The sequence below is a fragment of the Gallus gallus genome, chromosome 5, assembly GCF_016699485.2.
Source record: "Gallus gallus isolate bGalGal1 chromosome 5, bGalGal1.mat.broiler.GRCg7b, whole genome shotgun sequence".
NCBI lineage: Eukaryota > Metazoa > Chordata > Aves > Galliformes > Phasianidae > Gallus > Gallus gallus.
In genome coordinates this window covers 51,298,385-51,313,369 of record NC_052536.1, presented here as the reverse complement: position 1 = coordinate 51,313,369, position 14,985 = coordinate 51,298,385, and the positions used below count along the sequence as shown (strand labels likewise).

Here is a 14,985-nt window from a genome sequence, read left to right as displayed (position 1 = left end):
TCCAGCCTCCAGCCAAACAGTCGTACAACTCCACGTGTGAAGGAAGGTGTAAACACCTCAAAAAGAAAGATACTTTGCCTCCCCAGCCCTGTAATATCCCACATTGTTGAGACATGAATGCAAAGAATGATAGAATATCTTGAGTTGGAAGGGACCCCTATGTCTGAGAACATTGTCCAGATGCTTTTGGAACTCCAGCAGCTTGGGGCCAGGCCCACTGCCTTGCAGAGCCTCTTCCATGCCCACCACCCTCTGGTGCAGAGCCTTTTCCTATATAATAACATGTCTGTTGGTTGACTATTTCCTGGTTATATTTGAAGTAGAACCTCTGATGTCAGAGAATCATAGAATCATTGAGGTTGATGAAGACCACTAAAATCACCCAGTCCAAGCATCCCCACCGTGCTCAGACCATGTCTCTCAGTACCACATCTCCACAGTTCTTGAACACTTGCAAGGACGGTGACTCCACCACCCCCCTGGGCAGCCTGTGCCAATGCCTCACCATTCTTTCTAAGAAAAATGCTTTCTAATAACCCACCTGAACTGCCCCTGGAGCAACTTAAAGCCATCACCTCTCATCCCAAAGGCCAAAGTTAATCCTGAATGAAATAAAACAGATGTCTGAGAGTCAGTGTCCCTTACAGAAGATGTATATTCCAGTGGATATGGAAACACTTATCAAAAAATTAGATATGCATTGAGGTAGTATAATTGACACATGAAAGGTTTTCCCAGTACCTGGATGAAAACAACTCAGGTATGATTTATCCGGAACAACTGCAAAGGGAAAACTGTGGGTGAGGGGACTGAAAACACATAATGCTAATGCTTTGGGATACATGAGCCCAGGTAACTCAGTAGTCCTATTCAAACACATTGACCTACAGAGCCTTCTAGGTTCTGCCTTGCTGCCATCTAATGGTTTCTATAGCCACAGGCATTGCACTGAGCCAAGCACTCTCAGAAATGAGATGACTGGGAAACTCTAGACCCAAGTAGATCAGTATTAAAAAATATCTGAACTGCCTGCAGCCAGAGTTTAGTTGACCTCCAAAATAGAGAAATCTATCTGAAGCTAGTAGATGGCAATTAAAAATACCTATTAATTACATTTGGGAAAGTCCTTACCTTACAGAAATCACAATCTAAATGAGACAAGCAATGGGTGAGAGGATAAGTATAAAGATGAATACTGTTTTGCAAGTGGAAAAATGAAAATACTGAGAGATTCAAAGCCCAGTTATAATTTTCATCACGTTCTACCTCTTTAATAGTGATCAAGCAAAGAGAAGATACCAAGAAACCAAACTCAAGTTTCACTGAGATTCAGTTAATTGTCTTAATTGCAAACCTCTCCTTCATCTGTGGAGAAAAAAAAAAACAAGACAGGCGATGGCAGTAAAGACAAATCACTCTAGTAAGCATCCATTTTTCCTTTGTAAATTGCACCTTATCCCAACATTCCATTCTCATATCTTACCCAGAAACTGTCTCACGACACAACTTAACCCAGCACTGTCAGATTTGAGCTCATAAGGGAAGGAGAAAGTTTTCCCGTTCCTGCAAAACGTACCCTCCCAGAAGCAGTGAAAACGTGCTTCGACTGCCATCTAGAGGAGTGCACTCCTCTATCGAAAATCGTCGTACTGAAACACGTGAAGTCTCAGAAAGATTTTCAAAATCACCGACTGCTCACACGTGCTCCTTGTAGCAGGTCAAATCTGAGCAGCTGTTGTTCCTGCGTGCACTTGTGCCTACAGTTTGTGACCAAATCTATTTGTTGGTGCAGGAGAATAAGCCTGTGAAGTACAACTGGTGAAAAGCAGTGACTTAGAGTCGTAGAATCATTTGAGTTAAGGGCCACCTAATCCAACCCCCCTGCAATGAACAGGGACACCTACAGCTCCACCAGGTGCTCAGAGCCCCGTCCAGCCCGATTAGGTTTAACATTAATAAACACATACATTCTTTGTGCCACAAGTGCCTTGATGCTTTTAAAAATCTGACCTTGCTGTTGCAAGTGAGTACTTGCATTGCTCAAATCTTATGGCATCCAGGACTTTATTTGAAAAATGCTTAAACACACACAAGCAAACGCTGCTATTGGAACACTATGGTTGAATATATAGCATCCCAAGATAAGCACAGTACAGCAGTAGTGACGTGCTTCTCCAGTGTATTCAGACCTGATCATATCTTCCGTGTCCTCTTTAATATCAGACAGACTGTGCTACAACACCGCCTGCATTTCGTTAACTCTGAGATGGGCTAATGGTACACAGCAAAGGAAACGTCACACGCTGGCTGCTGAGTAGGCAGGGAGACTCAACTACGAGAATTCCCCACACTGTCAGGCAGTGAGGACACCACGAGGAAGAGGTTGCTCTGATAAAAGACATGGAACAGAAAGCTGCTCTCTTTTTTTTTGCACAGGGAATAACATCCAGAGACGTATTTCTTTCCCTTTTAAATGTATTCTCCCGTTCACTTCAGAGTCTGTCTCTCCAGTTGCAGTCTTTCTGACCTTGCACATCCTCCACATTCACGGAATATTTGGAATTCCAGTCTCGCTCAAAAATACTTTTTAATTGTTCCTGGACAGGCTGCTGCCTTCTCTGCAGGTTGGTTGGACTCTGCTTGATAATCAGTCCCACGCCAGCTGTGTTAGTGAAGTAATCTTCTGACCAATTGGAAGTCCCTACATAATGCAAAAGGGGCTAATTAGAAAACATTCATTTTCCAATGATTTGTTTGATCTCCGTGCTTGTTAAATACACATTGCCTTGCTTTGCTGAGGTGCTGTACAACTGCAAATCTCATGAGGGCCGACAAGCAGCAAAAAATCAGGTCAGCTCTTTCTTACTGCACATCTCAAGTTTCAGAAAGTCACTGCTGACTGCTGCCCTAAGGCTTCTGATTCCTTACCCCGTGTAATCTGCTCATTATAAATATAGGAACAGAGTGCAGTGTTTGTATACACAGAGGGTAAAAGCTGATGTTCGATATGGGGCAGATATTCAAAAACAAAAAAATCCTCAATCTACTTAATTGTTTAATCCGTAGGGCAGCATGGGACCAGTAAAATAGCCTCAAGCACTTCGTATTCCACCAGAAACAAAGGTCTAGCAACAAATGAGCTTTAGAATGGATCTTTACATGTTAAAGGAAAACAAGAGGAGAAATTGGATCCCTGATCAATACATGCTCAGGAGCTGTTCTGAGCTCAGCATGCAGTGCCTGCTTTTAGACCAGGCAAAGCTGGGATCCACCTGTAAGGACTGTGTAGGGTCCTCTCCAAAACCACCACCATCCAAAATAATCAAACATGGTGTAAAAAATACATATTTTAGCACTTAGCATTTCTTCTGGTGTTCACCTTTGCCAGAAAAATCTGTCAGTTGCAGAGGGAGCTTAGGCATGAAAACAACTTATCTGCACACATATCTTCAAGCAACAGCTTAATAAGAAGCAAGTGCCATTAAAGGTGATTGGAGCTGCAGGTCCTCAGCCTGTCAGAAGGTCAGGCTGTCTGCTGGCCACACTGCTTGGAGCATGGAGTGACTGAAAGGACAGACCCATTCTGCATTCCATTTTAGAGGCGTTTGAATAAAAGAGCACAAAAATAACACCATCCCGATCTTCAGGAATGGAGCAGCAGTTGACACTAGAGTTTCCTCATTTCCATTCCTAGAATTCTGTTTAGCAAACAGTGCGTGGAATTAAACCCTCCCAGCAATTCCTTTTTATTAAAGCACAATGATGTTCTATACCAGAGCATTAGCTATCGCTGCATCATTCTGAGCACACAGTTTGTGAAGTTCCCACTGTGCTTGCTACAAATGGCACGCTCAGACTCAGCATACTCTGTTCTTAATGGTTCATAGTCAAATGAGATAATCTCCTCCTGAACTTAACCCACATTACAATTTCCACCTCTACTCCTATACCCAGAGCAGACATTCTGACATAGATGTGTATTTTGTTATGTTTATCTACTTTCTATGGCAAAATGAGCTCTTTTTTGATATGGAAGCCCCTCCCATCCCAATCTCAGCCCTACAGATCTGAAGATGCTTTAAATGTCATCACGGGATACGCACCAATATAGGCTGCTTTATCTGTGACCATATATTTGTTGTGATTCACTCTCCCATGAGGAATATTTGTGTGATTCAAAACTGGAACAATGAAGAGTTTCTGAATGGGAAGAAATTAAAACATACGTAGAAATATCATATGAGAAACAGGCCAGTGCAGATTTCCTATATTTTCATTGAATAGAATGCTAGAGAAATAAGAGAGTAATCTACACACTGGTATTAAATGTACCATAAAAGAGATTTTACTCTTATCCAAGAAAACTAACAAATACTATTTCCACTATACATAAAATTTGATAAGCAACTGAGATCAGATAAGGATAATGTTTGCTTCACAATGTTCCATTAGTGACACAGCTATTATCATTACAGGGCAGACAATTAAATGCAGTTTTAGGCAGCTGCTTAATAGATCTGCATTTACCACTGATTGCCACTCTTATTTTCTGCTAAAATGGGCTGATCGCAGGCACAGGGAACACTGCAGATACCAATAATGCCAAACTTTTTGTGTGAAATCTTACTAAAAATCTAGATTTCTGTTCTTTCTTTCTTTTTTTTTTTCCCTTGGTAAAAACCTTACTGCTGCTATTTCTTTCTGCCCTGGTAAGCGCTCTGTGTTGGGAGCTTCCATATCATAGAATCATTACAGTTGGAAAAGACCACTAAGACCATCTTATCCAACCCCAGTCCGCCCTCACCTGCCCACTCACCACGTCCCTTGGTGCCACATTTACCCTCTTCCTGAACACCTCCAGGGAGGATGACTCCACCACCACCCTGGGCAGCCTGGCCAATGCCTCACCACTCTTTTGGAGAATAAAGGTTTCCTAATATCCAACCTGAGCCCTCTCCTCACTCTGTGCTTTCCATTCTAGTGCCTACAGTCTGTGTGTAATAGTTATTGTAGAAAAAAAATGTCACTATATATAGAGACAGGTAGAAGAGCTCTCAACTACCAAAAAACTGCTGTTAGAGCCATCTGAGATAATCCATACAGACACGGATCATAAGAAGACCATCAGGTCCTCATTCAGATGGTTACTGTCATGTTATCATACCACGGTGACACTGATGTGGGTGTGAGGGTTGTTGAGAGCACTCAGGGACCTCAGGTAGTGGAGCATGGATGGGTCGGTGTGGGTCCAGCAGCTGACCAGAAGCCGGATTTGCACTCTGTAGTTGAAAGCCACACGTCTCAGAGCATTGTCAATGACTGGCCAGTATCTAGAGAAAAGCAGGTGGGTAGAGAGAGGAGGATTTTTGTAAAGATTGTCTATTGTAGGGATTTTCTAAACTGAGAACACAAATGACACTGTGCACAAATTGGAATTCTTTTATCTAGGAAGAGGAATACTTGTGCCTCCCTGGGAGGTATACCAGAGATTTCTGACATGTACCCATCCAGGTCTTCTTGCAGTGTATTTTAAGACCATCAGTCTCTGCCAAATTTAGAATGGATCAAAAAGCATAAAACCTAGTAACGTGCATGTACGTGCATACATACACAGAATGATGCCAGCATGCTCATTTCCTTATGGTTAGCTTCCCAACAATAACACCTCCAATGGAAAGCCTGATCATAGAGCATGAAGTGCTCTATGAAAGGTCAGGGCAGAATCCAGAGGACAACCTAAGAACGTTCAGAGAACATGGCCATTTCAGACACCTGGAGACTGCATCCAGGATCCACAGCAGTCCTGTGCCATCAGCCAGTGTGGTCTCTCTTCCCCCTCATCTCTTCTTGCTCCCTTCAGTATGCTGTTTTTGAACAGCTTCCATTTTTTCAGCGTGTTGGTTCCTAGTTGATTAACACTCAGGCATTAGGACAGCAGCTTTATTCCCCTGCCTCAGCTGCTGGAAAGACCAATGCTGAACTAATCAGCCCCAATTCACCCCAATTCACCCCACTGCAGCTGGTTGCTGTGGAGATAGCTGGAGGCCCAGCACTGCTTCCCCAAGGCCTTTCAAACTCCTGTTCACATCAGATCAGGCCCTAGATGTCACAAATGGTGGATTTAAGGCTTCAGATGAAGTATGAGTGGTATTAGCACTTCCATTCCTAAGGGGGAAACAAGAGTTTCTGTGAGCCTAATCTTAGTTAAAAGCAGGAAATGAGAAACCCGCAGGTTCAACAACACCAAAACTGAAAATCCTCTCAGCTGTTGGATTTACAAAAAGATTCTCCAGGAGGAAACTGGCCTTAGAGGTTTTATTTCCAGGATAGCAGAATTATCTCTATCTGTTAGCCTTCACACTTCATGTTAACACTCTGCTTCACAGCTGCATGGCACAGGCTGTAGTCATTCCAGAGGACATGATGCATGATATAAAAATATAAAAAATTAACCTGAGGCTCACTCTATTCTTTCTCAGTCAGATTATTTAGATGACTGGAAAGCCCACAAAAGTTGTTAGCAGGTAACACTCAAAGCACTTCCTTGCACATCTACATTCTAACTCAAGCATATCAAAGAGGATTTGGAATCTTTGTGGCTAGCCCATGACTCAACAGCTTTCTGTCACTGAGATCAGAGCTGATGTACAAAGTGTGCACAATTCTGCTGGGACCTTGGGCAGCTCAGTGGGCCCCTGGCAATGGTCCACTGAACAATTTAGTCACTCCAGGTGACTAAAGGACTAAATGGTCCAGGTGACCATTGCACCTTCTCTGTGAGAACTGTTGCTTCATGCATCCTGCATTCCTGATGAACTTAGATGTTCAAGGAGAGATAACAGAAAAGGAAAATAAAAGCTCAGAACTTGTTGGGGGGTCTATCTCAATTACCATTGCACAGATGAGTAAGAACAGTTAAGAACTGGGCTCTACACCATGATTCAGGTGTATCGAGCAGGCAGTAGAGCAAGAAGTCAAGAGTCCTCAGAAGTGGAGAACAGAAAGAAAGAAACAGGAGCAGAAGAAGGGGGCAAAGCAATATTTTCTTTGAGAAGTCTGATATCATATATATTTCTGCTGTTCCTATTCCTTCCTCTATTCATACTGCTGGTGCACTGTATTTTTAATGGAGCCAAACCCAACCGTCGCTAATCTTGCATTCTGCAGTTTTCTTGCCATTTGGAGGGCAGAGGAGGCTGCTTCAAAATGCAAAGAAAGCACAAGGGTAGTATGGTAAAACATCCTTCCTGCACATCACAAGTTGCACAGTCAACAAAGCAGCCATGAATGTGGAGCAAAGCCTCAGCTCTTTCTACCAAAAAACAAACAAAAAAGCCAGTTGGTGTTATAGGGAGAGAATCATACATCTTCCCTTGAAACAGCCCAAGTTTGGCAGTCAACCAGTTTGGTCAGGATTAAAATCATACCTTTCTGGGTGAACAAAACGGCTGGTAGGAAAATAATCCATAACAGAAATGTAGACAAATTTATGTGCCGCGCTGATAACACTGATAATAGCAAAGAGGTCGTGGGTACGGCCTTCTGGACAAAATGCAGGAGGAGAAGCCTGCCAGAAGAAAACATGCAGGTCAGTGACTTCATTCTTTTGTCAGACTGTGGATTCACATTCGGGTCTGTTCAGTTTTCATTGCAATACCATAAAGCATTTGAGGCAGAGTATTCCTCATGCTTTCCATGTCCCAGTGGGTCAGATACTCACTGATATATTAAGCCCACAGGAGACCTGCACCCTGTCCTTACCGGACAACCTGATAGCCCAAGCCATGTTAACCCGTATTCCTTGAGTAGTAACCTGCTGACTTAATCATTATCCATCTAGAGCAGAAGTAGCTAAGGAGCACTAAAAAAAAAACTTTTCTGGTCAAACCTTAAACATAGTTTATAGTCTGTCTTGTTATTTTAAAGCCTACTTACAGAAAAATAGACTTTTGTCAAGGTTCCATTAAATTCTATTTCCAGAGGCCGAGAGTTGTTAATGTAGGTAGAATAGTTTTGAGGCCAAGGGGATGGGATGGTAGCACTAGCATGTCCAAGATCCCAGTAAGTTCTAAATGTCTTCCAGAGGTCTTTAGCTAAGCAGCTGCAGTTGTATATCACAGCACCAAACTCTTTCACCTGCAAAGACAGCACACTGTGTCACAGCCCCAGAAAGAGCCTCCTCCTCCATCAGTGGGATCTTTGCTGTTTGTCCCTCTCAGTCAACATTTTACATTGTTAGGATTTTCTGTTGTGTTCTTGGACGTTAATTTTCCCTCAGGTGTTTGAATATACAACAGCAGATCTTACCTGAGATAAAGATCTCCAGTCCATATTTGCACTACCAATATATATGTGCTTCATGTCTATGATCCAGAATTTGCTGTGCAACACTCCTCCTGTCAAACGTCCAAAGTCAATTTTTTTTATATGAGCTCCTAAAGATGGGGAAGAGAGAAGCAAGTTTAGATATAGCATGGAGGTGGCATACTGTACTGTCTCTCTGACAGCCAGAACGTGCAATCATAGAGTCACAAAATCATTAAGGTTGGAAAGACCAATAAGATCATGTAGTCCAACCATCAGCCCATACCTGTTACCACTCTAAACCATGACAGTCAGTGCCACATTTGCCCTTTTCTTGAACACCTCCAGGGACAGTGACTCCACCACCTCCCTAGGTAGGCAGCCTGTGCCAATGCATCACCACCCTCTGAGAAGAAATGTTCCCTAATATCCAACCTGAACCTCCCCTGCTGCAACTTAAGACCACCACCTTTTATCCTATTGTTACTACCTGAGAGAAAAGGCTGACCCTCACCTCACCACAATCTTTCAGGCCATTGTAGAGAATGATAAGGCCTCGCCTGAGCCTCCTCTTCTCCATACTGAACCTCCCCAGGTCTCTCAGCCACGCCCCATAAGACCTGTGCTCCAGACCCTTCACAGCTCAGCTGCTTTTCTCTGGGCAGCATGTCTGGATCTCTAATGCTTGCAGCCATTTGCAACCAAAACTCACAAGCACTGATTGCTGGGCATAAAGTAACTTGAAAAAACATACATACAGAACATGAACTTGCAGAAAAAAAACTTTGAGGGCACAACAGCATAGACAGAAATTGAGAAGCAGTGACTACGCAGCGCAGCGCTCATTCCATGAGCAGCATGGCTTCAAGTTCAGAGCCACGGCAGCACCATGCCGGCATAGGCCTCAGAGGCCAATTCATCACAGATGCCTTTTAGCAATACTGAAGATCAGAGGACACCACTGAGCGAGATAATTACCTTTTCTCTCTAAAAACTCAAGGTCAGTTGAATTCATAGCCAAAGTTGGCACGCTTGCTGCAATGTACACAGAGACATTCTCTGCAAGTAATCTCTCAAATCTCTTCAGAATTTCTTCACCCTGCACAATGCACTGTGTGTTATTTGTTGCATTTTATTGTATAAGTAACAGAGACAATGCTGGACTGGGCTGCCCCCTGAAAGGAGGCAGGGCTCAGCCTCACGTCTTCCACTTCTCAAGTGGAGGATGCAAGTCAACCTACACCACCAGGCCACCTGGGAGGAAGGGGCCAGGGGCCCTGAGGATGATGAGGAAGCACGTCAGGAGGAAGGCAGTGGCTCTGCCCATAGAAGCAAACAGGCCTGTGGCATCTGCTCTCTGCAGTGGAGCCAGAGAGGCCCCACTGGGCACACAGAGCATCCAAAAGAACAAGTCTACGATAGGAGTCCCCATTCTGAGTGGCTTAAGGCAGGCCATACAGTCAGTCCACCATCTGCCACATGGACACGAGATGTACAACCCCAATCACTGATTTCAGCCTACCTGCTTTGAAGACGAGTCGTTGACGCTGATGTCTTTCCCAGTAAGGGACCAGTAGTAAGAAGCCACATGAATTTCTTCCTGGGCTATATCAAGGAGGTTCATCCAGGCGCGGTACAAGGGTTTGGCTGCAGTGCTATTTATCTCAAAAGCTAAGTCGTAAGGAACACTTTCCACAAGTTCAAAGCTGCAACAGCAATTGTATAGTGTGAAGCAAGCAGCCGTGACCCGAGCAGGAAACCAAGCACCCGCCATGATGTACAGCACTTGCTGCTCACCCTGCTGCCTCTCATTCTGCTGCAAAAGGAGGATGGTTGGGGATACGTTGAACCTTCAAGCACAGGACCATAGTGGAGCTCTGTTACTATTCCTACAACCCCTCCAGCAGGAGATAATAGTGACCCTGCATCCAAACAATGCTATTTTAGCTGTTTCTCCACCTGGTGATTACTTCTCCACGAGCCATTGGGCCTGGCTTACCTGCAGGAATCATTGGATCTATTTGTGTCCTCTTCAGTTACTGTGGCTCTCTGGAGATCTCCGTAGAGTTCTTCCTCCTCCATCTCCTGGTAAATGCTGACAACTGTTTCTTCTCCCTTACGATCAATGGTGCTGTCTGCTCTCATGAAGTAAACAGCCATCAGGGCAACAAAACCAAGCATCAGAATTACCCCAGAGATTTGAAACTGGAACAGAATCCAAACAAGATAAGAATTAAGCACCCACCTTATTCTTATTCACCCATACAGCAGCTAAGGAATAAACTACCCTTCACAGCTGAGTAAATTAAAACCACTGAACATTAGTGCTTTCAGCTGCTGACAGACAGCATTTCTAGACACATCACTTCATGTGAGGACCACGACCTAAATAGGGGTTGGTTTGTGTCAGGAGTTATCTGTTAATTTTTTGCGTGCCAACATGTCAAAAATGAGCTTTTCCTCTCAGACCTTCAGATTAGTTTGACATTGACTTTTTAGTTTAGTGTGGGACAAATGGGTGTTCAACAATATCTCCATCAAAAAACAAAGCAGGAAAATCCACAGCACAAAATTAACTGCGAGCTCAAGTGCAGCAGTACCGTAAAGGGGAAAATCATAAAGTCATGGGGAAAAAAAATGGAGCTGGGAGAATTCCCTACTCTATGGAAGGCAATATGCGATTCAGAGCTGAGCATTTGGACCCTTCCAGGCAGGAGAAGTGAGTCTGGGAAGGAGAAGTCAAGTGGCTGTAGCTATAAATGTGAACTCCTGAAATGGCACATATGAAAATTGAGTGGAAGCCAGTTTGCTCTGAAAGCATCTGTTTCAGTTTCTATGTGGATAGAGCCTCTTACTTTTCATTTTCTAGGGTTGTTTTTTTTTTTAGATCTACAGCACTGCCATCAATTTCAGGCAGTGATTTGACCTAGATAGAGAAAAATGCTTTTAAGCCAACTGTCAACTTAAAATTTTGCCTTCCTGCTTGTTTTCCTTTTCAGTGATGGCAGAGAGCATCCCACCACTTTTTAACGGTTGTGAATTTCACCCTGGGAACAGTGAAGGCACAGGTTTTAGCAGACATTTTTCTGGCCAGAGGTGTGTTTTGAAACCATATCTTGGCTGTCACCATGCTGTGATGCTGCAATGCCAGGTGCTACAAGCATGCAGAATTAATCAAGTGATTCCAGAAGCTTCTTATGGCGAGGCCAAGCCTCAAGGACAGCCTGCCCAGTGTCAGACAGCACAAGGCTTCACAAGGTAGGGTGAAAAGGGGTGAGGCCTTAGAATGAATTTCAGCACGTTATACAGACCAAATTCCTTTTGTGTTATATGAAATACAGTAGGCTCAGAGGAACTGCATGTAATCAGTGCTTATTTACAGCAGGAGAAGAAATACCAACACCATTTACTCACTTGGCTCTCATTAGCACCTGTGCTAATGAAGGAAGTGAGGCTATTTTTGCATGAGCAAGGTTCACTGTTCTGAGTGAGGGCTGCAGGATTGGGGTTCACATTACTCCTGCTTGGCAAGGTTTGATCATCCTACTGGATAAATCAATGAGGGGTTCATCACTCGCTTGCTTACAAGTAGGATTAAAACCTACAAGGATTACCACATCAAGCAATAAAATCATTCTTCTTTATCTGCTCTGTCTTTCCAGAAGCATCAACGTCATCTCAGCTCTTGTGAGCAAATGTAGTGCATCTCAATAATTACCATTTTGACATCTTTTTGATTGTTCACGCTTAATTTCACGTTGGAGGACTCATTAACCATCGGGGATGCTTTCAATGCTCTTTTCACAATCTGAAAAACAGAAATGTATGCAAGGGGGAAAATAAAGCTTTATGGCAGCATTTGTAGAAAGCCAGTTACAGACTGAAAAAGCAGGTCACTGCCATCGCTTTATATAGCGCTCTGAGATTAAAGTACGAATGTGTGCAATGTTCTCTCTGTGTTATGGATCTTGAGTGACATTAACAGATTCCAAAGGGGGAGAGAGAGACAGTCCCCTGCAGTTTTTCCCTGTGCTGTCTACACAGAGGAACCTCTGCAGTAGTTAATGTGTAAACAACTGCATCACTGTCTCTTCAGGTTATCCTGACACCCGCTTTGTCTCGCTGTAGGCTAACACGTTTGCCAACCATTAACAGCTAAGTGCAAAAACCATGGGTGATGCTGTACAGCATCAATGTCATTGCATGTGTGACTATGATTACAGAATCATAGAACCATTTGAGTTGGAAGGGACCTTGAAAAGACATCTAGTCCTCCTCCCTGCAATGGGCAGGGACACCTACAGCTCTCAGGCTCCTTCTTTCTTCCTATGCACATGAGTTGTCTTCAGTGCTGGTGTCTTTTTCAGAAGGGATTCTGTTAACAGGACGTGAATCAGATAGGGCAAAATACAAACTCCATCCTTACTTCTCCTTCTCTCTCTAATCATGAGGCAAGGAAATTAGTCAACTTCTTTTCCAGACAAGATTGCTCCCAGTATTACCACCAGAAGAGGAAACCACAGGAGCAAATCCCAAACCATGCCCCAACATAAAGCAGGTGGTAGGGCAGGGTAGTTAACCACCTGCCTGCTGTGCCTTCTCAAATGCCCAAACCCTTCACACGTGCCTATGAATGATCCCCTTCATGATAGCACTGCACAGACACCAGAGGTGAACTTACCCGCTGGAGTCAGTCAGCTGCCATTTGTCATGCTGAGAAGCAAGAAGCACATCCTGGGATATGGCAGATCTGAGGAAGTGATGCCAGATGATACCACCACCTGTCAGGTCCCCAGACTACAGCTTCCTGTCCCTTAGCCACTGGGCATTTGTAGCCTGAAGATGAACATGCTGTGATGACACGAGATACCCATAGCTGTGTGGGTGGTCATACTTGAGCTAGTTGTAGCTAGTCTTGCCAGGCTTGTCCCATCTATCTGGCCTCCTATTATATATGGAGGTTGGCAGCCCTGCCTGCAGCAGGGGGTTGGTGCTTGATGATCCTTGAGGTCCCTTTCCAACCCAGGCCATTCTATGACCTTGGACACAGAGCAGACATAGCCCCAAAGTCTTCTTGTGGGGCCAACTCAGATGAATGGGAGGGAGTGAATAAAGAGTTGGAGGATGTCCTGAGAGACAGGAGGGGTGGGCGTGAAACACTGACTTGGGGAACGCAGAGAGGGTCACGTGGTGCCTGTCAGGTCCTCATGACCTTGAAATCCCATTTCATGTTTTAAGCCCAGTAGGAAGACATGCTGCCCTACCCCAAAGAGCTAGTAGTCCAAATGGAGAGAGCTGTGACAACAACACAAGTCTGGATTGAAAGCTGAGCCAGGAGACTTAGTGGGAAGAAAATGAGAGGATATTAAGGCAGAAGAGACCAAGGAGTTCGGTAGTAAACTGAGGCAAAGGGATTTTAAAGGAGGAGCAGAAAGATAACAGCAAAACAAGGGCAGCAGCCCCTCAACCCAGGGCAGGGGAAGCCCAGCGAGTCTGCAGGTGTGATGGCTTCAAAAGGACTGAGCTTTGAGAAACAACTTGTTTCAGTTCTCTTTTTCAGCAACAACCACAAAATGGCTTCAAAAAAAAGCAGCTTTTCTCTCTAAATATGAGAGTGAACAGATCTCGTTTGTGCCATAATAAAGTCATCTGCCATTTGGTTTAGATGAAGCCCTTTTCTTGATGGTTTTGGCTGGGCTGTGTTCCCAGCTGCTGCGAGGAACTTGTGAGAACTGTATTAAATACATGGGGGGAGGGAGGGGAGGGCACCACTTGGAGTTTAATTTTCTCAAAAGAAAACAGGGCAGACAGGCAGAACTCTTAAGAATAACACTGTAGCAGGTCAGTAATTAACGATGGCTCCCTCTAAGCTTTCAGGGCTTTACCAGCTGCCAGTTTGAAGAACAATAAATACAAGCACTACTTAGTGCTGCTCCACAGGCAGGAGCACAACTCTGCACCACAACCTGCACAGCACACACAGGCGACTGCTGTTTCCAGCATTGATTTCTCCCAGCTCCCCAAATATTTTGTTGTTGTTGTTGTTATTTCTTGTCTCCATCAGCATCAATTCTTTTCTTGGATTTCAGAGACAAGGATGAGGCTTTTTTGGTACACGCTATCTTCCCCAGCAGATGATTGGAGGTTCTCATAGGTACAAAGTGCGTCCCTCTCCCCATTGCCACCCCAGTACTCTCAAGAGCTCTTCCATGTACTCACCATCCTGGAGGGCCTCCCGCGTGGCTGTCCTGCTGCAGTCAGATGTTACGTCCAACTATGCATACAGCAGATACTGCACACACACCAGCAGATTCATTTCAGGTTCTTCTGCTTCCTTCTTCCTTCAGCTGCAGATTAGTTCCCCTTAACCTCCGAGTTTCATGATGCATACTAATAGTTAAGAGTCCCAAGTTGCCATCTAGACGTTGCTACCCGATTCTTAGACGCTCATCTCCACCTGCTTGATATAATTATACTCAAATAGGGCAAAATGAATACAAAAAGAAGGTGGTAGAACAGATGCGAAGCCTGCTCACCATCCGGCTCTCTCCTGAACTTACTGCTTTATACAGATTACCCACCAGCAGGACCACTCCACTATTAAAGCAGGGCTGGGTCAAGGTGAAGGCTGCTGCCATTCTTTTAGGCTCAAGTTAGCAGAAAGCTGAAGTCAGCATCGTG

The 14,985-nt window shown here is 44.3% G+C and overlaps 1 protein-coding gene across 2 annotated transcripts; it reads right to left on the bottom strand.

Moving 5' to 3' along the window:
- Positions 1-1,243: 1,243 nt before the first annotated feature.
- Positions 1,244-14,595, bottom strand: PLD4 (phospholipase D family member 4). Of its 2 annotated transcripts, none has more exons than XM_025150878.3 (11): positions 12,986-14,595; positions 12,023-12,112; positions 10,304-10,509; positions 9,827-10,010; positions 9,283-9,403; positions 8,308-8,435; positions 7,936-8,136; positions 7,428-7,567; positions 5,165-5,330; positions 4,104-4,200; positions 1,244-2,701 (listed from the first exon to the last, which is right to left on the bottom strand). In XM_025150878.3, exons 2-11 carry the CDS (start codon positions 12,080-12,082, stop codon positions 2,493-2,495), a joined length of 1,512 nt encoding a protein of 503 aa, XP_025006646.2. In that variant the 5' UTR covers positions 12,083-12,112; positions 12,986-14,595; the 3' UTR covers positions 1,244-2,492. The 2 variants fall into 2 exon arrangements, with proteins under 2 accessions (XP_025006646.2, XP_421399.5); XM_421399.8 differs by having other exon boundaries at positions 14,524-14,595.
- Positions 14,596-14,985: the final 390 nt, after the last annotated feature.